This window comes from Colias philodice, chromosome 9 (assembly GCF_061535455.1).
Source record: "Colias philodice isolate Cphi_HAF_F1 chromosome 9, ilColPhil1 Martin Lab GWU primary, whole genome shotgun sequence".
Classification (NCBI taxonomy): domain Eukaryota; kingdom Metazoa; phylum Arthropoda; class Insecta; order Lepidoptera; family Pieridae; genus Colias; species Colias philodice.
This window is the reverse complement of record NC_143094.1, coordinates 4,538,762-4,563,931: the sequence shown is the minus strand read 5'-3', so window position 1 is coordinate 4,563,931 and position 25,170 is coordinate 4,538,762. Positions and strand designations below refer to the sequence as shown.

Below are 25,170 nucleotides of genomic sequence, written 5' to 3'. Positions count from 1 at the left end.
AAATGTCTCCAGCTTAGCTACTTATTTCTTTGACATGAATAGTCTAGGCAGTAATAAAAACCAATGGCACAGTAGGTTTATTTATTTATTATCTTTTGTCCGAACTGAATCGATCAAAAAAGTACATTTATACGGCAATATGTACCTAGGTATTTATTATCTACTAAGAAATATTCTTCATAGAACTCATAATCACAGGACATTGTAAATAAAATTCAATCAAATAAAATAAAATATAGCGAAAATATATTCTCAGAAAAATGGTCCCTTACGATATTACGCAAAATCTTGATTATTATTCATGAAGAAATCTAGAAGCGAATAAGGCTACGCGCAGACATACAGCGTTCTGCGTTCCGCGTTCTGCGTTCTGCGTTCGTCAGTTCTGCGTTCTGCGTTCTAGCGCACACAGGAGCACGTTCAAGATATTTGCGTTCTATTTCGCGACTCTCCGCACGTGAAACATGTCTCTCGAAAGTTCATCTTCCGAAGATGAAGCCTTGCTTTTGTGGAGTCTAGAGGAGTCAAAAAAAAGTAGAAAATGTTGGCTACACCCTATCAACACGAAACGAGATGATATGGGAGAATTTAGTATTCTTATCCCTGAGCTGCTTCAAGATGAAGAGAGATTTTATATTTATTTTCGAATGTCAATAAATAGCTTCAATGAGTTACATGACTATGTAAAATCTGAAATAGAAAAACAAGATACCAATTGGAGAAGACGGACCAGCCATAGCGAGAACGCGAGTTCTTTGTAATTCTGTACAGAGAACGCGAGAACGCAAGCGTTCCGAATGACCGCCGCGGTCTAACTGCGTTCTGTGTGCGCCGGCGCTATAGATCCTTCACATTACAAAGAACGCGGAACGCAGAACGCAGAACGCGGAACGCAGAACGCTCTCTGTCTGCGCGTACCCTAAACGTTCGCAAACCTTATTTCAAGAGCCTTCAAGAAAAAAGTAATCTCGATAAGAACTGTGTATTCACTACCATTGGAATTCATGTTCGCCTCTTGGTTTTCTGTGAGACAAATACTCCAGTTTTAACATAAATATACCCTCTATATGTAAATGAAACATCACATAATTATTATGTGTCTTTTCGAGATTAACAGAACGTGAAATGGTTCTGAAAGCGGGAAGTTATTAAATATGTTATACAAGGCTTATGTTGTTTTTAATTAACAAGAGGGAGCAGAAATATTTAGTCTGTTTACGTTTTATGTGACTTTGTTTCTTATTTGAACTTGAATAAATTCACCATTATTATTTCGAACCGATAGTCGGATACAAAATCTTAATTTTGTTTTTGAAGGACTACGTTCAAAATTTCGACCACGATATTATTTAGTCATATTATTTAATCAATAAGTTGATCCATTTTTAAAGAATTGACAATGTTGTCTACTAACAGCAGATAAGTATACCTCATTGTAACAATACCTGCTCCTTGAATAATTACCAGATCGGCCAAAATCAGCAGGATTGTTAACTTTAAAGACATTCCGCAACTCGATATTAATAAACCAATGCAGATTCATTAAGTCAGAAAGTAATAATCCTTTGAATTCGCAGACAATATTGTTGGGGGACAGTGGAGTGGGCAAGACATCGTTATTGGTACAGTTTGAGACCGGCAAGTTTCAACCGGGGAATTTCTCCGCTACCGTGGGCATCGGATTTACGGTAAGTGAAATGGCATTTTTAGTTAGGAATTAGTTGTGTCTTTTGATATTGATGTACCTTTTGATTTCTATGCTATTATTTTGGACCTATATGGATCTGTTAGATGATTATAAGGATTCGCAGTTCTGCAGTTTATCAGTTCTGGAGCCGTATATGACCTCTTATTCCCAGTCAGTTAACCATGGCTGGTTATTGCGATCATAATATGAATTTGCCAGTCAGTTCAATTCACGGCGTAATCTGCCTGGAAACAACAGGTCATAATACGGCCCCTGATTCATCTTTCATGTGATGTAATTTTATCTAAATCATAATAATTTTATTTTATTAGGTAATGTGTTTGAAGGTGTGTTATCATATTACTGTTTAATTCAAGTTTTTGATATTACGCAAGTAATTTAATTTCTTTAGACCACTCAAATAGGCATAGAAAAAACGATCTGTCTATTTTATAAGCTAACATTTTTATTAAGGAAAGTAATTTGGCAATATGTGTTTTATCAAAAAGCGGCCATATTTATTTTCTTTCTTTAGCGAGGATCCCATATCTTTCTAATTTTATCCCTTACTTGGATATTGCCGGCTTCTTACATTAATTAATGATAAAAAGAGCCATTAAGACTTAGCTTATTATATTTTCTTCCATCGTATTAAATATATTCAATAATTATTGTACCTAATCGAGCATTTCATTTGTGTAGCCTTCCCTAGTTTATTTGATAAATGAGATTTAAACTTTACTTGACCTACGGGTAGGTAAGAAAATAATATAATAATTAATAAGCTATAATTTACCATTATTAAAGCTACGGATAAAAAAAAACCTCTAAATTTCCTCCTTTCAACTTTCAATGCTTTGGCATAATTTTGTAAACAGTAGGTATCTACGTTTTTGCAAATTACACACGGATGGAAATGTGTAAAAAACATTACACATTTAAAATACAATTTTTTTTACAAATAACAGACGCTGTACTTGATGTAAAATCTCAGTTTGAAAATAACAAGTTATACCGTTTAATAAATATTCTTGTGACATTAATATTTTTATTAATAAAGTTTAGCGCGACATAGTAAGGTAAAGCATTTTCTTAATAAATATCCCCAACTTTGCCGGAGGGCTAAAAATTAACAACCCAAAACTCGTACTTTAGCAAAGTTTTATTTATTATGATGCTGCCAGCTTTACAGTTAAAGTATATTTGTAAGGACTAAGAAGTTTATTGACATGACTTTTATCAAAGAGGCTAGTGAGAACATTATCCTGCAGGAAGGATTAAGTACTAGGGTACCATAAAGCCACAGATTACTAAATACTTATAAAGCTCCTTATGCGGGTAACGTGTGTGCTCATACATAATTACTATAGGTACATATCTACTACATACCTACATAATGTAATGTGTATGATACATTATATTAAATGAACAAATAGGTACTAACTAAAATTTTCCAATTTGGGCTGTCTTGCAAATATCGGGGTGAATTTATGACCTAGTTAAAATTGTGTGGATTATACAAGATAGGTAATAATTAATAAACATATTTTTAAACTCTTCATTCTTCAACGGTATGAATTTTTTAAATTATAAAATAATATTAAGCAATAAGTATAATTATTACTTTATTTAATTACTAGCTGTTGCCCGCGACTTCGTCCGCGATTCGGTCGTTTTTCGTCATTCGTCGTTTAAAAAAAATACGTGACACTTTATTTTTGAATGTTCTTAATTGTCTCTTATAAAATTTAACTACATTAAAATTGAATACTCTGATAAGAAAATCTTAAAATCATCGAAAATCATAGACATCGAATATCTGAGGAAAACATGAATGAATGTGATTTAAATTCTACATTTCTTAGTAATTAAAATAATAATCTAAATTAAATGTAGATTAACAGTTTGAGCGCACCATTATAGAATATGTACCTAAGTAATAAATTACGTTAGTTTACATAGTAACTTTACTAAAAACACGATGACTTTCTTTCGCGCTCGGTACCACAAACTAAGCATGTTTGTGGTACGTGGCCCGCGTCACTTTACCCCCCACGAGTTCCCCTCCGTTGCTATGCGAAAATACATTCGTCACCCTACTGTAGGAAAAATTTTAATACTGTGGCCTGGGCGTTATAACACGCTCAGGGAATTCCTGAGTGCTGATAGACTTCCGTCTATCGGCATTTATACCAATTTTATATTAATATCACCATCTTGAGGAAAAGCTTCTAATGTCGATTTAAAACGCATATATACGGATTAACCTGATGAATTAACATGTTCTAAAATTGTGAAATGAGTTCAGTTTTAAATTCGAGAAATATTGATTTCTTGTATTCGATTATTCGTCGTAGTCGAATACAAAATATATTTAAAGAAACTTAGGTTGGCCTTCAGGCAAAAGGGATCCTATCAAATGATAAACTTGACCTTGTATCTTAAAAGTAAGAATGAAAGGAGCATCTGATAATTGTTGAGCACCAAAGGATCATTTAAAACGCAATACTATAAGAGCTAATATTGTCTAAGAACTGTTTAGATTGCACATGTTCCTCTAAAACTTAAAAGTAGTGATTTCAAAGGTTCCGGCGTATCTTCAAACGAAAGCCGACTCCTTACTCCACTTTAAAGCATTACAAAAAGAACATACTACGTTAATATCGCCTATACAGAAGATGATCTGTAGGTAATCAATTGTAAGGTTATAAGCAAACCCACTTTTATATTTGTCGGACCACACCACCGAATTTGTAGATTGATCTTCTATGTTTACCTCTAAGTCATTAAGACTATGTCGAAATCTGTCTGCAGTAAGACGGGCCTCTCGCTATTCGTCCGTTTCAAGAGACCAATAGTTTCAATTCTTAATCTTTCATTAAACAAACTTATTAATCGTTCTTGTCTCAAATAATGGTAATATTCGCGTCCCTACTCTAGTCATTGCTTATGCTCATGTTCATCTTCGAGAGATCGAATAATATTATGGTGCACCCTATTATTTGTCAAACGGTCTTCATATTGAGTAAAAGTTTCAGATTCTCGAGATAAAATATGACGATCGTGATCAGCTGTGAGACGTAATTCCCTCTCAGTGAGGGTTTCGGTCTCACGGGATAGTACAATATGCCATTTGCGATCAGCTGTGAGACGTTATACCCTCTCAGTGAAGGTTTCGGTCTCACAGGATAGTACATGCCGTTCGCGGTCAGCTGTGAGCCGCAATTCTCGTTGTGAAGCGGTTTCAGGTTCGGCATAACACATGTTGTTTTCGGTCAATAGTAAGCCTCTTATCTCTAACGATCCTTGAGAACTCTTATTTCTCATTTTCTTAACTTTGCTCGAATTTCGATATAAAGATTTTTTAGGTGGCACTGATGCGGGTGAATAAAAATTAAGTTAAAGCCTGATTCCCACGACATGTTTGCTTCACAAATCCGACCGCGCCACACCACACCACATGCCATGGGAATCGGCGCGCTTGTCGCTCGCCAGTGCTTGCCATACGCACACATGCCGTGGGAACGCTCAGTTCAAATCGCGACGGATGGCGACAAGCGCTTGTCGTCTGCCAATGCTTGTGAAGCAATACATATAATAAAATTGTGGAAAAGTGATGTCTGTACAATTAAAATATGTAGAAAAAAATTAGCAGGTGTTATTATTATCGAGAAATCGAGAGAAACCATTTTTTTCTCTTAAAAGCTCCCCCCCCTCCCACTTCCCGAACTCCGATTGACCGTAATTTATTTTTCCTTACATTTTTATCATATCCTTTTCTAATGGGTTTCATCCTACTGCGATTTTTTTTTGTTTCAAAAATTATCTACCCTGGTGTATAGGTAAATTTTCCACATAAAATGTCCTTTAAATTATGTCGTATTATATTTTTAACCCCCGACGCAAAAAGACTGGTGTTATGTGTTTGACCGCTATGTATTTCTGTGTGTGTGTGTGTGTCTGTCTATGGCACCGTAGCTGGCTAACAGGTAAACCGAATTAGATGCGGTTTTTTTTGTTAGGCAGAATATTTTCCAACGCTGGTTCTTAGATAAAGTGTATCAAAATTGGTTCATCCACTTATTATACCTACATAGGGGTAAAAGTGGGAATGAAAAAAATGAAAGTTATAATTTATTTTTAAAGATCGTCGGGAAGTTTATGAAATTATTTATTCCTTTTTCTATACACTTTTCTTCGTCTAAACGGTTTAGTTACGTGCTCTCTCTCTCTTCAGCCTTTAGTTACGTGCGTGAGACAGGAAAGATCTAATTTGGATTTGTTGCTGGATTTGATTAAGCTGATCAGTGGCTACACCATAGATTATTAAAAACATCCGTTTAAGAAAGGAAGGAAATAGAATTTGCTCCTTTCCCCCCCCCTGGTTCCTAAAAAATAATATGACATAATTTAAAAGAAATTTGACGTAGAATTAGTTAGGCATTTCTTTTTTGATTTTCGATATTATATACTAATCATAATTTTTAATTACATTATGTAGTAACTATTTGGTATAGGTTAGGCATTTCATTTCTTGATTTTCTTTAATAATTTGGTACGTAAGTTTTTTAGCTCAGTTTAGTAAGAAATTTTAATAACAATTCTTTTAATTATTTATGCGGTCGCGTAGCAGGAAGAATTTCGTACATCTACCTGTCACTGTCACTCCCTTGTAAAAATAATGTGTCTTGCTCGCACAGGTGCAATGACCGCCGTCCTTAGGGATTGTAAACCTTTAACCTGAGAGCGTAAGGTTTGTGTTTGCTTGATTGGTGTCAGGTGTTCAATTATGATTTTGTGAATTCAAAATTTATAAGAATAAACCTCAAACTCTTTATGTCCAATCAAAATCCGCCTAAGTCGAAATCGCGTGTTAGAATAACGTATTTCTGTAATATTGTACCTACATACATACATTATTTTTTGAAAAATAAGGTCATAAAGAAGTTTCACTTCTTATGTGTGTACACGCACACTTTTTTTATATAATATATCGTTGTTATTGAAAAAGTTAAAATGTAACTAACTAATAAGTATTGTAAATGAATAGAGGAAATTTATTTAATAAATTAGTAAAAAACATTTTCTCTTCCAAATATTTCATGTAAACTGCACTTCATTCAAAAATGTTTGTGACCACTGTCAGTAGGTAAAGAGGTCATTGTACGAAATTCTTTCTGCTTCGCGACCGGACTTTAGTACGTATTTACTCAATAATTGTATCTTAAGTAGTAATTCAGCATGGGCGTAGCCACGGTGGGGCTGGGTGGGGCGCTTACCCTGGCTTTGATCTGGTAGGTACTAATTGTGAAGGGGAGTGGGCGTGGGCGTGGGATTGGGACTGAACGTGGCATATGGCGTGGGAGTGCGAGTGGGCGCGGGAGTGGGAGCATGAAAATAAAAATGATTTTTTATTGTTGCCCCACCCTGAGCCCATGGTCATAGGTCCCATAGTAACTATTCCACGCGAAAGAAGTCGCGGGGACAGCTAGTAGACAAATATAATCAGGAAGCTTTGAACTCCTAAGCTCAACCATAAAAGATAGACATTTATGATGTCGGGAGATATTTTTTATATAATATGGAGAACATTTCTTTCATACTTGATTTCTGTGTAGCTTTAACCATTAAGATACACGCATTAAGAACGCACACGCGACGAAAGCTTAAAAATGGAGTTGCTGTTCTGCTCACGAATATGAAAAATAATAGTTATTTAGGAAATATATTTCATGTGCAGAATTGACCTCTACAGATTTAATATAAGTTGGTATACATATATTTAGATTCCAATTTCCATGTAACGTTAAATTCGACTATACAATAACTAACAGACAACGCAGGTTACTCTCGTTTCCGTAAGTTGAGGCGGCTACATATTCGGTCCTAATAACATGACTTTTTGTGAACGAAACGACAGCGCGGTTTAATTCGATGGCAACACCATCAGAAAAAAGGAAATATTTTTAACTTTGAAAAAATATTATGATTTACACTATTATTAATACTATTTTAACATTAACACAAAATATAAGACTGTGAGTGTGTAAAAATAAATCCAGCTAGTTTCACATCACACTTATGTTTATAATTAGGTATACGACATGAAAATATATTAATTACCAAGCAATAATCATACAGATAAATACTGAACAAAAGTATTAACAGTCAAAGTATATTATTACTAACAACATGTAAATGATGAAGGAATAATAATTATCAACGAACTAACCTTTTTGTATTAGAGTCCCGCCTCGTGATCGAATTATTAAAACACGAAGATTTTTAAAAATGTAACCAATGAACACAATCAATATTAGATTAACTGTAATGGTGTCAAGTTTGACTTAAAATAATATACATCTACCCTCACTTTTAAAAATGTAGTATATTCACACGAATTATAAGCGCACCTTATAGGGAAGGGAAGATTTATTATGGGTTAAAGAGTTAAATAAATAAATAACATAATTATATTTAAATTATTAATTTTTAACATTGTGTTCAGTAGTGTTAACATGTAAATTGATTTGATTTTTACGAAATCTCATAGATGGCGCTGAATCAAATTTGTCTTTATAGTACTAAGATTCATTAAACAGTTTCTCAGCCCAAATTACGTAAATGACGTAGTTTTTATAGTGTAAAGCTAGATAATAGCATGGCTTACTCAAAAACAACATTTAAACATGAGTCTTTAGATTGTACGCTGTCGTAGTACACGGAATACGTAAGAAAAGTAAAGGTTCACAGCTCCTCCCCCGGAGGTGATAGCATGATAATATGTTTAAAAAAACCTCACTCGACCTGTTAGTAATATTCATGCAAAATTTGAAGTAAATCTATGCAGTACTTTTCGAGATTAGCTCGGACAAACATACAGACAAACAGACAAACAGACAAACAGACAAACAGACAAAAATTCTAAAAACTATATTTTTGGCTTCTATATCGATTATAGATCATGGAATATGTATTCTTTTAAAAAAATATTCAATGTACAGTTTTGACTTTCCTACGATTTTATTATATGTATAGATATGGACTTAACAGTAGGATTTTAATTTGAAACCATAGCTAAGGTTACGTTAAAACGCTTATAGCAGCTTAATTTATAATGAAAACAATCCGAGCAGCAAAAAGCATTCAGAGAATGGCGAATGTATTTGCATATTATTTATTTGTGGTTAATTTATGGTAAATCGCTTTGTGTTATGCGAAATAATTATTTTAATGATCCTTAAAACGCTTCTTGTTTCTGCTTCATAATGACTAGTTTTTAATGTGACTGTTTATTTGTCGAAAATACTTTTTTAATGATATAGGTAACTTCCTCAACACGTTCTTCACACTCGGTTATTATCATCCATTTCAATAATTTTAGTCAAATCAGTCCTGTTCATTTTAACGGATTAAAAAGATATTCAATAAATCGCATAAATGCTAACTTTAGAAATTTACCAGGTTTACATAATACCTACATGTCTCGAATGAAGCATTAAAGCTAAATTTTATTGAAAATTCCACATCATTATTTTTAAACGACTTGTCTGTCTCGACTCCATTTAAAAATGCAAAGCCATAGCGTATTTTCTGCTTTCCTGAAACGAATATCACAAAGCAAAAGCGAAAATAATATCGTAAGTTCCTCAGGGACGCCATTGTTAAAATTTCTATAGCAATTTTTAAATTTGACGTTTTTGCGAAACCTTTCCGTTCTCGAATTAAAACTATTGAAGCGTATTGAACACTGACGGCGAAATAATCATTTTTCCTTGTGACAAGTTAATTGAAAATGTAAAAATGTTTTTACATTTTCCTTACATTGACGCTATATTTTTAAGTGTATGGGATTTGTTGATTTCTCGTTAAACTAATAAATCTTGAACATTATTCAGTTTTTCTGTTAAAAATATAGGGAAGCATGTGAAAGATAAATTAATGGCTTTTATACATGACATGTACCTAAATTGGGAAAAGTTTGTATTACTTGGTAGTTGGTACCTATTTTAAATTATAAGGCCGAAATTAAAGATTTCCTTTCATTATAATTTATAAGTTATATTATAACATAATATCTCAAAATTACAAACCTTCTAGGTACTATTATGTAGAAGTACCTAGTACTTACTAGGTACTATTATGAAACACATACTGGGTTGTCAATTAGACTGCTGTTTCTAGATGCCAGATAATATCATTAAACGAATATTAACTGCAAATCCGCAAACTCACTTCGCACATCCATATTTTCCTATAATTAGTCAGGCACAAACCGCATCCAATTTGTATCACCGGAGCTCGTAGCTCAATGCCGTTGCCGGAGCGACGCGAGAGGGGACTGTGGAGGGAGGGAGGCAGGGAGGCCGGGAGGGCATCCCTAGTCGGGACAGGAGCGGTCTAGGATTTACGACCAGTTGCGATAGGACAAGAGGGCGCGTTGACGCTCTCCCACGGGAGCTATCAAAGCGCGGGAAAGTTCGAAATTTCAAAGTGACGTCTGTCAAAACGACTTTTTTCTTTTTTTGTGACTGGCCAGTTGGAAGGTGTTTGTTTTGATGCGTGTAATGATGTGTTCATGCTTAATTAGCTAATTGATTTTAACTGATTGATAAACCACTTAAAAAAGTAAAAAAAAAATATTCAAACCTCTCAAACTAAGCAAAATTAAACATGAGTCTATGATTATTTAATATATTGTTTGGGTAAAATAATACCTATACCCATGGACGTATAAAAAAAGACGGACGGTATATCGCCTAAACATTGAGTGAAGCCTAGTAATGGCGGCGAAACATCCATGTGTGTGTGCCATGTTGCCATGGCAACAGCTGTCCTGATGACAATGGCGGCTGTATTTTTTTTCTATAAATTTTGCCGTAATAATTTTGTCATTAAAACATAAAAGAAATAACTTGCTTCCCTGTGGAATGTAATCCCTTGTGTTTTGTTATTTAAAATTGTACTGTTGCGACACCATTAAACCACGCAAGACGGCATTTTAAATATTTTTTGTGAAACAGTGACGCAGTTAATCAGTCGGTAGTTCACGACGTAATGGCGGCCGACTAGCTTACTAAAGTACCCGTCACGAGAAGCTATAGGTATATTAAGAAGAGCTGGAACGTCAACACATTTACACATTGCACATGTTAGGCCGGGAGATACTGACACAAAATTTCGGGTCATTTGTAACAGGATGGCGGTCTAGAGGGGTCTTAGTACGCAATGACAAAAAGAAAAATGATGGTCAGAACGCTGGTAAGTGGTACCGGCGGACTAGTCGCGTGGGCGTTAGTCACACTCGTCGGATAAATAGCGAAAGTCCAAAGATTTGTAACACAAAAATTTTAGAATTTACCGATAGCCCTTAAAAAAGATGTAGGCGGTAGTGTCATGCCACACTTTTACGATGTGACTTACAGACCGCCATACCGACGTGAATGCGTTGATTTAAAAAAACAATTCAACCATTTGTACCGGGCTCACTTTTGCACAGGTAACCATCGTCGTGCAGCCATTTACTAAAATCGCCATGCCATACTTTTCGGACGATTCCAAATGGTCGCCATACCGCGGAAAATCTGCAAATTTTTGAATTTTTTTTTCTCGCCAAACGATTTGTACCACCCTACATTTTTTTTTCAACAACTCCTGAATGATATAAATAGAAGTGTGATAATGCCATACCTGTGGGAGGTGGCGAATGTGTATAAGATTTTTTTCTTATTGTAAGATTTTATTCGTAGTTTGAACGATTTGTAGCAGTATGGCACTAATTTTTCCCTCTATTAAAAGTATGGCAAATATAATAATGGTCACGTTGCATCATATACTTTCCAAAAATGCCGTACTGGTACAAATCGTTCAAACTACGAATAAAATCTTACAATAAGAAAAAAATATTTTACGTATTGTACAGTCGTATTTTTGAAACGTGACGAATAAATTAATTTTTCAAGTATGGCAGCACTTTTCCCCCTACTAGAAGTATGGCAAATATAATAATAGTCACATTTTATCAAATACTCTCCAAAAATCCAAATGCAATACTGGTACAAATTGTTTGGCGAAAAAAAATTTTTTTTTGCAGATTTTCGGCGGTATGGTGGCCATTTGGAATCGTCCGAAAAGTATGACATGGCGATTTTCGTAAATGTCTGCACGATGATGATTACCTGTGCAAAAGTTAGCCTGGTACAAATGGTTGAATTGTTTTTTTTTTTAATCAACGCATCGCGTCGGTATGGGGGGCTGTAAGTTACACCGGAAAAGTATGGCATGACACTACCGCCTACATCTTTTTTATGGGCTATCGGTAAATTCTAAAATTTTTGTGTTACTAATCGTTTGACTTTCGCTATTTATCCGACGAGTTCGACTAACGCCCACGCGACTAGTCCGCCGGTACCAGCGTTCTGAGTTCTGACTATCATTTTTCTTTTAGTCATTGCGTAATAAGACCTCTGTAGAACCACCATTCTGTTACAAATGACCCGAAATTTTGTGTCAGTATCTCCCGGCCTATGTATGTGTCATATTTTGCAATTGTTTATAAATACAGGGTGATGTAATATCTAAAAATCTATGAAGAATTTTGTGATACAGTAAATGGAAGAATTATAGACTATTTTACAGTATTTAATAAAATCATTTAATTTTTTGTTCATTTTCATTAGAAATGTCAATTTTTCTCACCAAGGTGGAAATTTGGATGATAAGGATCTTGTTAGAAAAATATAAATTTTGACTAAAATCGGCATTTTTTTTTAAAAATCAAATTACTAATTAATAATCAGAGTTATCACATTATTAAAAAAAATAAGCCAAACTATACACAATTTTTACCTACTTGATGCAATCCTCAAAGATCATGGACATAGTGTATTGCGCCTTCCACCATACCATCCAGAACTCAACCCAATAGAGTTACTATGGGGCATAATTAAAGGGAAAGTAGCATTACAAAATGTGAACTTTAACTTGAAAACTGTGGAAGAATTATTTAGAAAGGAAGCAAATGCTATTAGTCTGGATATGTTTAGTGACGTTTGGAGAAAGACGCGAGAACATGAGGAAAAATATATTCAATTAGAACCAAAAGTAGATAATTACACTGACTCATTTATAATAACATTAAGAAATTCCGACAACGAAACATCGAGTTCTTCGAGCGATGAAAGTTACAGTGAAGTAGAAGATAACGATTATGATTAAATAGATTCTTCTTCTTCTCTATAGATACTGCTTTCTGAATTGGTGGTAAATGTTAAAACTGTTAAACTGTTATGACGATTCAAAAGTGCTTACAGAAGAAGTCTAATTGTATAAATGTTTGAGTTTGAGTTTAAAACCAATAGTGTGAAAATTATACAATAAACATGTAACACATACCTATTTGTTAGCGCGTATTGGTAGGTATTACGTACTTACTACAAATATAATATTTCTTAGATATCTTTACTCGACCAAAGTCAGGAATTTAATTATTATTTGATAATTGAATGATTATTAATACTTTTATCCAATTGATTATTATTAGAATAAATAATTAACTTCATCAATTGATTTACTTTTAAATTATAATTTTACAGGTAAATTATGAGAGCTTTCATAAGTAATTATATTATTTATATATATCTTCTTATATATATATCTTCTTATATATAAAAATGAATCGCAAAATGTGTTGGTAAGCGCATAACTCGAGAACGGCTGAACCGATTTCGATAATTCTTTTTTTATTATATTCCTTGAAGTACGAGGATGGTTCTTATGTAGAGAAAACGTAAATATTATGTACCACGGGCGAAGCCGGGGCGGACCGCTAGTATATATATATATCTACAACGCACCCATTTTACAATTCAAGTCTAAAATGAAACTAGAGTCGCATTTATTTTTGAACATACTGTAAGTGAAATTGCATAAGTGTGAGTACTGTGAACATGCCAGCTTTCCCTAATTGACCGATATAAATGTCCGTATTTAAGCAAAAAGGAACCACCCAGCAAAAACGCACTTCTGAGATATCAAAGGATTTACAAAAACATTTGCAGCTCTGTTAGATGAAGTAAAATTAAAATTTATTTTATTTAAATTCATTGATAAATTACTTATTTAAGTATGTGTATATAAATTTGCTCTGAATATTCTTAAACTTTCTAGATAATTAAGAAAATGTGCATGTGGTTCCTTTTAACATTTATCAATTGATAGGTTTTCTCTTATACAAAAAGGAACCACATCCCAGGGATTTAATGATATAAATGAAACTATGTATTTAGGTATAATATCGTAATTATAGGTTTAATTAATAAAATATATAAAATAATACTTATATAGGACGTTTATTCGACGTTATCATCAAATTGGATTTCGAAATCCACCGTGTCTAGTCCATCTATGTGGTCTTCTATTGCATCATCACTAATGAGACCGTTATAAAAACTGTGCATCTTGTGGAATGAGATGTAATTTGGACTGAATATCGCTAGAAGGTGAAGAAAGCTTCTCCAGAGGCAGCGAAGTATAAGGTTCTTCGTTATCTTCTGTAATAAAAAGAAAAAAGCTTTAAATCAAAATAATAAAGCCGCGTGGCTTTTATACGTAGGTAGGTATATGGCGACAGCAAAATATTATTAGTTCTTATAAAGCCGTGTCTCTACTAGACGACTAAGTATGTTGTATGTACATGCGCCATGTACAAAAAACTGGATAAGTGCGAGTCGGACTCGCGCAACGAAGAGTTCCGTACCATTATCTATAAAAACGCCAAAAAAATCACGGCTTATTGTATGGGAGCTTCTTAAATATTTATTAAGCTATTGCATAGCTTCTATCGCGGGCCTTGAGCGCGGGGACCGAATCGAGAAATTCCGTTACGAAAAAACCTCACGCTCTCCACTCCGACGGGCTCGGAGGTGTGGCTTGAAGGCATGCTATGCAATAGCTTTACCGCGGCAGTCCCCGAGTGCCACACGTCTTTTTTTATTCTGTTTTTTAGTAAGTATTTGTTGTTACAGCGGCATCAGAAATACATCATATGAAATGAAATTTCGACTAACTGTCACGGTTCATGAGACAGAGGGATAGACAGACGGACAGTGGAGTCTTAGTAATAGGGTCTCGTTTTACCCTTTGGGTACGGAACCCTAAAAATCATACGCAACAGTGGCAACCCTAGCAAAAAATTAAATAAACTTGTTAAAATTTTGAATTTCGCAGGCTAGGGCCTTGTTCCGGTCAAAACAGTAGCCGCGCGAGTTTTAAAATCAAACAAATAATTATATACGCTGAATGATGTGGCTGAATGTACTGTACTGAATCTGAATCTAAACGTATTTTACTAAAATAGTAGGTAGGTAGTAGGTACCTAGATCATCGACAGTTATTTTTAAAACAGGGTTTATACTTTAGTTGTTTCATCTCACAATGACAGATGAATCGTAACAAAATGATCTCTTAATTCGACTCGCCGCGCCTTCGTGAACAACGACATTACGTAAATCCACAGAGGATTCCTCTTGTACTTACTTAATGAACTTTCTTCTTAAAATCACACCACAATCGGGAATGAATCAAAAGTGGATAAAGCGTACCTGCATCTCAGATTCAATAAGTACTTAAATGCATTAAATAAAACTACTTACCCGTTGTATCTTCATTATTATCTTCGGTGTTCGTCTCCAATGCTTTTCTTACCAATTGCTTGCTTATTTATTTATTACTAAACATTTTCACATTTAATTTTAAAGGTAATTAACAAAAACAATAGAACTTACTTCGCGGAGGATAAAAACACCGTCACGTATTCGAACTACTTCGCTGAATGTCACCTATATTGACAGATGTTCGACGTTTTACTTAAAAAATTGGAGTTTTGCACTAAGTAATGAAATACGTTGTTTAAAGATGAGAAGCATTGTAACAAGTCAAGGCATTTGGTTCCATATAGCGATGATGGGTTTCAGAATGTTTTACAATATTTATTTATGCATAATAGAACCGAATGCTTGTGGTTTTATTTTGCAATAAAAAATTACAATTAAATTATGTATTTATTTTACGCATAACCATACCACAGAAACCTGGTTCCATTTTGTGTATTAAAAATAATTGTTATTAATAGAAATATGTGTAATGTATAATGGTACCAAGTAGGTGTGGATCTGTTTTGTATAAAATGACATGATATTAATATCGTTTATTTGTTTGAACAAAGCAGTCCCGTGGTGCTGTGGTTCGGTTTTGCTTAATATAGTATTATTCGTTGTTGCTGGTGGTTCCTTTCTGCTTTTAGTATAGCTTGTTTCCAACGTAAAAATCATGTGGTTCTTGTTTGTATAAGAATTTAGACCACTTTTGAATGAGTATTCTTCAATAAAAGTAAAAAACGAAATTTGTCGAGTGGTTCCATTTTGCATAAATACGGACAAATTATGTAAACAAACATCTTTTACTAAGTAAACATTTTATACTGCGAGATAATAATAAATTGACCATATTCAATCGACATGAAATATAGACGGGTTATATGAAAGTAACAACCTATTTAATTTAGTCGGATCATATTTTAACGACGCAAAGCGCTATCGTTTGTGTTTCTTGGTACCGGAACGCGTCCGTCGCAGGGATTGTGAACTATCGGGACGCCATTTTGAAATAAACGCATCATTCGAGTTTCGAATGCGTACGAGTTTGTTTCATTGCTTTGCATATATCGCGGATCTGGTTGTTATTGTTAATTTTGTTATTGTTTCGTTATCACTTTTTTATTGTTGTTACTTTAATTGTTGCGTTAATTTTATTTGTTATTACGTATAATGGAGCCAGTAGCCAGTACATCTAAGGAAATAAATTCGCCACGAAAAAAACGTCAAAAGGTGCGTAATACAATTTATCTAAAATATATAATAAGTAAAAAGAAAGAGTTGTTTGTTCAAACGCGCTAATCTTTGGAAACTTAAGGTTAATATTAGAAGTAGGTTTTAAATTGTGAAGTAATTGGTTAGGTTAATTGGTATACCTGGAGATATAGCTTGGAAACATCTGAATCTGACGAATAATTATTCTTAAATAATATTTATGTTAATTAATATTTGTTACTTAATAATTTATTAAATCTTAAACAAATTCATTTTTTTTGTTGGTCCAAATGTTGTGAACTCCTGAACACTTGTTTACAAAATTTATAGCTTCTCATGACGGTTACTTTATAGTGAGAGTGTGTGCGTGTTTATTGTCTTTACACGATCGCTAGCTTACTATGGTGGCTTCACGTTGTTTGTTCGTAATACGGCGTCCGTCTTTTTTTATACGTCCATGCCTATACCTATATCTAATATTATAATATGATTGACTTATCTTAATCAATACCTCGAGTAGTAACACTTCGATTAGATTTAATCTTCTTGCACAAGTATGAAATTAAATTTGAAAAGATTCGTACACACTAACTTTGTAAACTTGGGAGCTTAAAACGATTAAGTCTTGAGTAAATAATAAATGAATTGGACAGATAGCTTTTCGTTGATTATATTGTAATTTGATTGATCGCTTTTCCTTTTGTTCTCTGAAGCAATGTTATTAGAATACAAATAAGGAAATAAGAAATATTAATTGGATAAAATTTCAATTTGAAATTATTCATGCTTAATTAAATTTTAAAACGAGATTGAATTTCTTTGTAAATGACAAATTCTATCATATATAAAGTCATGATGGTACATAAGTAGACTTTCATATTAGCATCGTGACTTTGTTTACTATAAAACTTACCTACTTACAATCGTAAATAAAAAAGTGGAGAATTCGAACTACATAGATAATAGTTTTAACTTTTAAGGCAATTACATGGTTCAACGACCTTATTGATTCTGTCACTATATTTGAATTTGTTTTTTTAACCGCCCTCTATAATATACATCATTATTGAAGTAAAAGTGACCAAAGATTATGGAATTGTAAAATGTATCATATTGTATCGTAATGTGTTAGTGGTTTCTACCTAATTTATGCTTTCTCTGAGAGGCAGTAACATATAACATTTATGAATAGTAAATATTGTGTACTATGTATGTTGTAAATGTAATGTAGGAAGACTCATCTTTCAACATTTAGCGTATTATGCAAAGTCTCTACTATGTACATGACCCATTCTGGAGACCTGAGGATGACTAAGCAAGTAATTATAAGTTTAGAGTGGGGGACAGTTAAGAAAACACCGATTTAGAAATTAATTTTATTCAACACACATTTATAGACCGCACTGGTCGGCTGTTGGCTCGCTGATCGTCTCTTCAAAAAATGTAAGCGATCGACTGACAACTAACCGACTGGAGGGAAGGTTAAGTTATCAGGCGGTAGATTTTATATACCTTGTCGATGGAAATGTACTATGTATGATTTTAAAATTTGTAACACGAATCTATTTCTTTTTTCCTCGGAGAGTCTCTGCAAAGGAATTATTTTTATATAATTTATATTTTTATGAATCATGAAATCATCAGTTCACCCAGTTAAAAGTGCGGAGGTAACGGAACCAACAAAAAATTCAGTTGAATTGAGAATTTCGGCGTCGGTTAAAAATGTTGCTATAGGTTTATGTCAGTTTTGACTTTCCTACGATATTCCTATTTATTATAGTATATGTTTAGTAGGCCGGAAGATACAGACCACCACTTTGATTTGTACCACCTTAAATTTTATTTTCAACAGCTCCTGAATGATCATAAACAGAAGTGTGATAATGCCATACCTATGGGAGGAGGCGAATGTGTAAAATAAAGTTTTTCATTGTAAGATTTTATTCGGATTTTGAACGATTTGTAGCAGTAGGGCACACATTTTTAATCGACTTCAAAAGAAAGGAGAAGTTATCAATTCGGCCGGTATGTTTTTTTTATGTATGTACACCGATTACTCCGAGGTTTCTGAACCGATTTACGTGATTCTTTTTTTGTTTGATACGAAATAGTGTCGAATTGGTCCCATAAAAATTTTATTCGGATAGGCCAAGTAGTTTTTATTTTATGAGCATTTTTGTCTGATCTCGATGACTTAATTGAAATGTAGCAAGTAACTTTGATTTACTAAAAAGTATTAAATAAAAATAACTACGTTAAAAAATAAGTCGGTGCCAACAAAGTGCCAAGCACTAAGCACTTAGTATTAAGCCCGTGCACTGACATCAAACCTATTTAATAAATAGCACATCTAAATAATATGTAGTAATTAATAATATCAAATCTCTTTTTATTTTAAGTTATTTTTTCCTCTTATAAAAGTATGGCAAATATAACAATGGTCACAATGCATCATAATATACTTTCCAAATATCTAAATGACATACTGGTACGAACCGTCAATTTTTTTTATTTTTTTTTACGTCTGTGCTTAAATCTCACAATCGTCCGCCCCATGTTTGCAATCCGGGATAACTTTTTGTAGGTAGAATTGTATACAAACAAACAGAATATAATGATCCCATACTATAACAAGTATTTTACGTATTGTACCTAGTACCTACAGTCGTATTTTTTAAACGTGTCGAATAAATAAGTTTTTCAAGCACTTTGCCCCCTACTAGAAGTATGGCAAATATAATAATGGACACATTTTATCAAATACTTTCCAAAAATCTATAAATCGTTTAGCGAAAAAAAAAATTGCTGATTTTCGGCGGTATGGCGACCATTTGGAACTGTCTGAAAAGCTTAGATCATTATTACTTAATGATCTAAGCTGAAAAGTATGGAATGGCGATTTTCGTACATGGCTACTGGACGATGATTACCTGTGCAAAAATTAGCCTGGTACAAATGGTTAAATTTTTTTTTTAATCAACGCTGAATGCGTTGATTCGTCGGTATTGTGGGCTCTAAATCACACCGGAAAAGTATGGCATGACACTACCGCCTACTTCTTTTTTTATGGGCTATCGGTAAATCCTAAAACTAATGTGTTACAAATCGTTTGACTTCGTAATTTATCGAATTAAGCCCACGCGACTAGTCTGCCGGTACCACTGTTCTGACCATCATTTTTCTTTTTGTTATTGCGTACTAAGACCCCTGTAGAACCGCCATCCTGTTACAAATGACCCAAAATTTTGTGTCAGTATCTCCCGGCCTATAGTATATGGATTGTTTTGGACGCAAAATATACGATAGAATAGCAATTAATCTTTTTTAAAAAATATTCAAGGCACAGGGAAAGTCTGGTTACTGTTTTATTATAGGTATGTGTTTTCTGATAATATTTTACTGTCAAAAATTATCGACACTGGATATAATTCAATGACGCCTTTCAAAAACAAAACTAATTTACAAACAGATTTTTATATCTTTACATACCTATTTTAAACCTTTATTTCATGAACTGCTCATGTAAATACCAATTACAATCTGGTTTAATTTAACAAAACATTCAATTCGGACATTTTTAGCGTTATTTTGCAAAAAAAACCGCACGTACAGTCCCCCGTCCGAGTCGAACTGACACCGTCAACTTTCGTCGAAAATATGCAAAAGAGGTGAGGTTTTATGTGGGTTTTATTATAATTTCGAGTTTTTTCTTGATAATTTAACGATAATAATGAAAATTGAAAAAATAAAGAATACAAGTTATTACAAATATCATAACACATTTTTTGGTATAAATTTTATGTATAAATATGTAGCCGTTTTCCTAACAAAATGCGTTTTATGTTCAAAAAGGGGTTGATTTGTATGTATTTTTTTTATGTTTAGGCCGTTCTAAAATGAAAAGTAAACAATACACTTTGTTAATTATATCCTTGAGTATCACATATATTTTTTTTAACACAATCGTACCAACAGTTTCCTCAACAAAATTCAATATGTATAAGGTGTTTTTCGGTTTTGACCATAGTAATCCCCTTAATCATTTCTCACTAAATATCCCTTAGTATTTTTAATAATAATTCTTGTTCATCTACTGAACATTCATATATACTATACACACTCAGTTCAAACACAAGTTTTACAAACAAACCCCAATAAAAACCAAAACATTCAACAAAACAATACATTGTATAAACCCGTTCTCTCATTCCGTCACAAATATCAGAATGCAATTCTATTAACATACAATTACAAGATAATAAATATATATCGCTGATAAGTGTCCAAGCGGTCAGATCGTAATTGGAGTAATAAAACGTGGTAAGTGTAGGGGCGAGCCCTCGGCAGTCGGCTCTTTGGTAGTGATATAAGCGAGTTTTAAAACTGGTAAAAGTATTAGTTATAATATGGTTTTTGATGAGTAAGTGCTTCTGGTTTGTGAGTTATAAATATAGTGAAATGAGATAACCTGACTGATTTGTTTGTTAATTAGCTTCCGTTTAAAGCCTCTTACTACTATTTAATATTTTCTAGTATCCATAACAAACATCCAAATTATTGAAGTGAAAACTTCTTTAGCGGCGTTGAGCACTTTTCTGTAATGGGTATAAAATCTTAAACTCGCGTCAGGACACGTGACCTGCGAAAAAGCATAAGACGGATACCATTCCAAAATATCAAACATGCTCAACGTTAATAATCAAGTTTTCACTTCTGCCGGCACTCCCGGAGTGCAACCCGTCTTTTTTTATATAAAACGCAAAGGGTCAATAAACGATCGCTTTGTTACTTTGAAATTCCTTAATACATAATCAATATGTACTATGTACGTTTACATTACTACGATGAACGCATAGAACCTTCGAACCATAATGTAGCGACAACCTTATGTGCAATGTCACTGTCTTATAATCCCTAATGGCTAAAGTGGATAGGAAAGTGATGATTATGATAATACATATAATGTGTATTAATTTTGTAAATAACACTTATACAATAACAAGTATATTATTACTTATATTAGTTTCTCCAGAATATATGCCGAATATTTCCGCATCTCATGAAGAAGATTATAAATTAGTTATCCATATTTCGATCACTTGAGAGTTGAGACAAACTAAGTGTCTGAGGGCTAATATCTCACCTAATTGTCTTGAGCAATCGATTAGTGAAACAGATGTGAAAAACATCTGTTGAACAAGGGACGCGGGAATTTGCCAACTTATTGCTTGGAAATAAGTGAGTTATCTAAATATCGGAAAATAATTGCAATGCGTACGATATTATGTGTAAATTTTACTAGGTGACAAAATATTAACTTAAATAATTGAATTTTAAAAACATTACCTATACTTTAAATGAGCGAAAAGTTACCTATAATACTTTTAATAAATTATAAGATTACGCCCATAGCAATAAGATAATTAGTACCAACATGATTACACCTATCGTGTTCGAAATCACAATATGTGAATCACCTATATATTATTGATCATTGAAATTGAATTGTATGCCTAAAGGATTATAACCATTCTATCAATCTCATATTTCAATGGTTTACTTTTCCACGGATTTAATAAAAATTTCAAGTGCATTGCATTAGAAATAGTACAAAGGAAACATCAAAAGTCAATCATTAAGCTTTTCTAATTAATAAAGGTATTAAACCGCAACATTTTTGTTATTTGTAATTAATCTTTTTGTTGGAAATATAATTACAATCTGTTTCATATTTTAACTGAACGTAAGTAACGGGCTTTCAAGCCGATGAATATTAAAATTGCGTTTTCATTTATAATGAAAATTACATTTCATACACGATTTTGCCATTGGTTTTTGTTGGAACTGTTAATGACTTATGAGAGCGTATTTATATGGTAACGAAATATGTAACTTTTTATCAAGATATTACAATTTTCTTTCACTTTTATAAATGATTATTTAATAAATAAAATTCACAAATGCCGAATTGCTCATTAAGGGTTCTAATTACTTCCATGAAACATAGGCAGTCACACACAGATAAAATCTGATCTTAAGCGAAAATGTATATTTAAAAAATGAAACAACCCTACATTTGCATTACGTAGGGTTGGCGGCAGTTGGCTTTAATGTAAACATAAAACAATAATGACTGTACTTATTTTTAACGCATTCAGGAAAAATTGTCAAGTTTTCTCTTTTACACGGGCCTGTGTCACACGAACTAAGAGTCCCATTGGTAGGTACCCTTAAAGGGTATAATATATAGAGTTAACACTTTATAGTCTTTACAGTAGTTTTTAATACTGCTAATATTATAAATGCGAAAGTTTGTAAGAATGTGTCCGTTACGGTGTGTTACACTTTCACGCATTTCGTTGGATCTCCATTTTTGTAAGGGATATACATTATACAATATACATATTAATTTTGATACTTTCTATCCGAGTACTAAGCGAGTAACGCCACGGGTACACCGCGCTACCTATCCCATAACTTAAATTGGAACACAATCGTTAGATTACGTGAAGTAGCCCTGTTTTATATAATTAAATCTTACCTCTAAAATTTAATTCCTTCGTTAATAATTAAATGAAATGATAAAAACAAGCGATGTTCGATATCTGCCAATCAAGAGCTTCATAAATATTACTTTATTGTTCCGCGTTCCCACTGATAGGAAGTTTATCTGTTATTAAATGAAGATATGATATCTATTACTTTTTAATTAACTAGCTTTCCACCCGGCCTTGTCCGCGTAGTACAAGTTATCAAATTAATTACTTCTGTCTTCTTATCTTTCTCGAGAACCAGATCTACTGCTAAAGTAGGATAAAAATCAGTGCAATAGTTTCTTAGTTTACGTTACATATTTAAAATCTGTCCATATACAAATGTATCCAATAGTAAATCTAAATAAAACTATTCACTTTACAGAATACTGACAAATTATTTCATAAAACTATTTTATTTTGCGATGAAATGACTACTCTACTGCTATTAGTAAAGCTAGTAAAAAGTTTGGCATTTACGGCACTTTGATGAAATAGGTACATCATCTCTATGGAGATTTTAATAGCAGTAATATTCGATATTTACTGTCGAGTGCATTAATGAAAATCTAACTGAAACATAAACATGCGAATGTGTGTGTGTGTTAGTGACAACACTCGTGTTCAGTTTGTGCACAGTTTGTGGAACCTAGGTATACGTAGGTACGTAAGCATTTATTTTATCTATGTACCTATCTAAACTTTTGCATGTTTAATTTCTAACACTAATAAAAAATTTGGTAATACTGTTTACCCGCCTGCGAAAGATGGAGGGTTATTTTTTAGAGTGTATGATGATGATATGGTGTGTATGAATATTTATTTGGCACGCAAGCTCAAACCGCTGGACGGATTTTGACTTCTGAGGTGTAGTAGTTGTAATCATCTAAATTATGATTGTGAATTGTGAGTAGGCTATAAATTAGCAGTCGAGTTTTTTTTTATATTTATTATAATCTTATATATATATAAAAATGAATCGCAAAATGTGTTGGTAAGCGCATAACTCGAGAACGGCTGAACCGATTTCGATAATTCTTTTTTTATTATATTCCTTGAAGTACGAGGATGGTTCTTATGTAGAGAAAACGTAAACATGTACCACGGGCGAAGCCGGGGCGGACCGCTAGTATGTAATAATTATTTTTTACTCAGAGATTTACCATCTAATTTTACTTACACATTAACCCATCAACTATAAGTATACATTCCAATATTATTTCATAATATTTTGCATTGTTTTAATAACTACAAGGCACGTGTATCACACCCTATAAACGCTAAGCCAAATATCCAATATGGCATATTGTTATAGCTACACCATGTCAAGGTCCAACAGTTTCCTATTGGAACAGTTATTGCCCGCCGACATAATTGCGTATTGAGTTTGCAGATTACTTCGAGAACTTTCTTAAGGGCCAATTTAACAATAGGACGCGTAATTATCATAATCATTGGAGTAATTTCTAATAGATAATTAGAGGTAGAATATTAAGGGCTTTTTATATGAGATAATTTTTGGGGAGTTAAGAATATAATAGCGTATGTTATTAAGTAAAAGCATAGCCTATCCAAAGAAATCTATATTTATCTGGTAATTGAGACTATAATCTCTATGCTAATTTCATTCCGATTCGTTCAGCCGTTTTTGCGCTAGAGTAACAAACATTCATTCATGTTCAAATACCTTCGCGTTTATTACAGTAGTTGTATTATGAAGGATTTATATGCTTTTCAATTGAAATTCCATTACTCGGCCAAAGCTTCGCTCTAACATTTACTGTGAAAATCGCGAAGGAACTCTACCTGAATCTGAGAAATTACAACTCAGGATTCGAATTCTAGTTAGGGATGTGACCTCGAATCAGAAAAATCGATTACTCAATAATCGATTTTTTTTGTTTAGAAATAAATCGATTTGTGAAAAATCGATTATTTTTTTTTAAAAAATCGATTTCACAAATCGATTTATAAAAATTTATAAAAGATTTATAACAGAGATACGATTAATAATTTATAAAAGAGTTACGAATATAATAGCGTATGTTCAAGATTTATATCAATAGAACATGTAGCCCGTTAC

General features: G+C 33.2%; 1 protein-coding gene across 1 annotated transcript in view; it reads left to right on the top strand.

Moving 5' to 3' along the window:
* The window catches only part of Rab26 (RAS oncogene family member Rab26), a 71,721-nt gene that overhangs the window by 17,869 nt on the left and 28,682 nt on the right, over positions 1-25,170 (top strand). Inside the window, exon 3 of the mRNA XM_089699054.1 lies at positions 1,578-1,688. Within this exon, the coding sequence (XP_089555180.1) occupies positions 1,578-1,688 (111 nt within the window). The remainder of the gene's footprint in view (positions 1-1,577; positions 1,689-25,170) is intronic.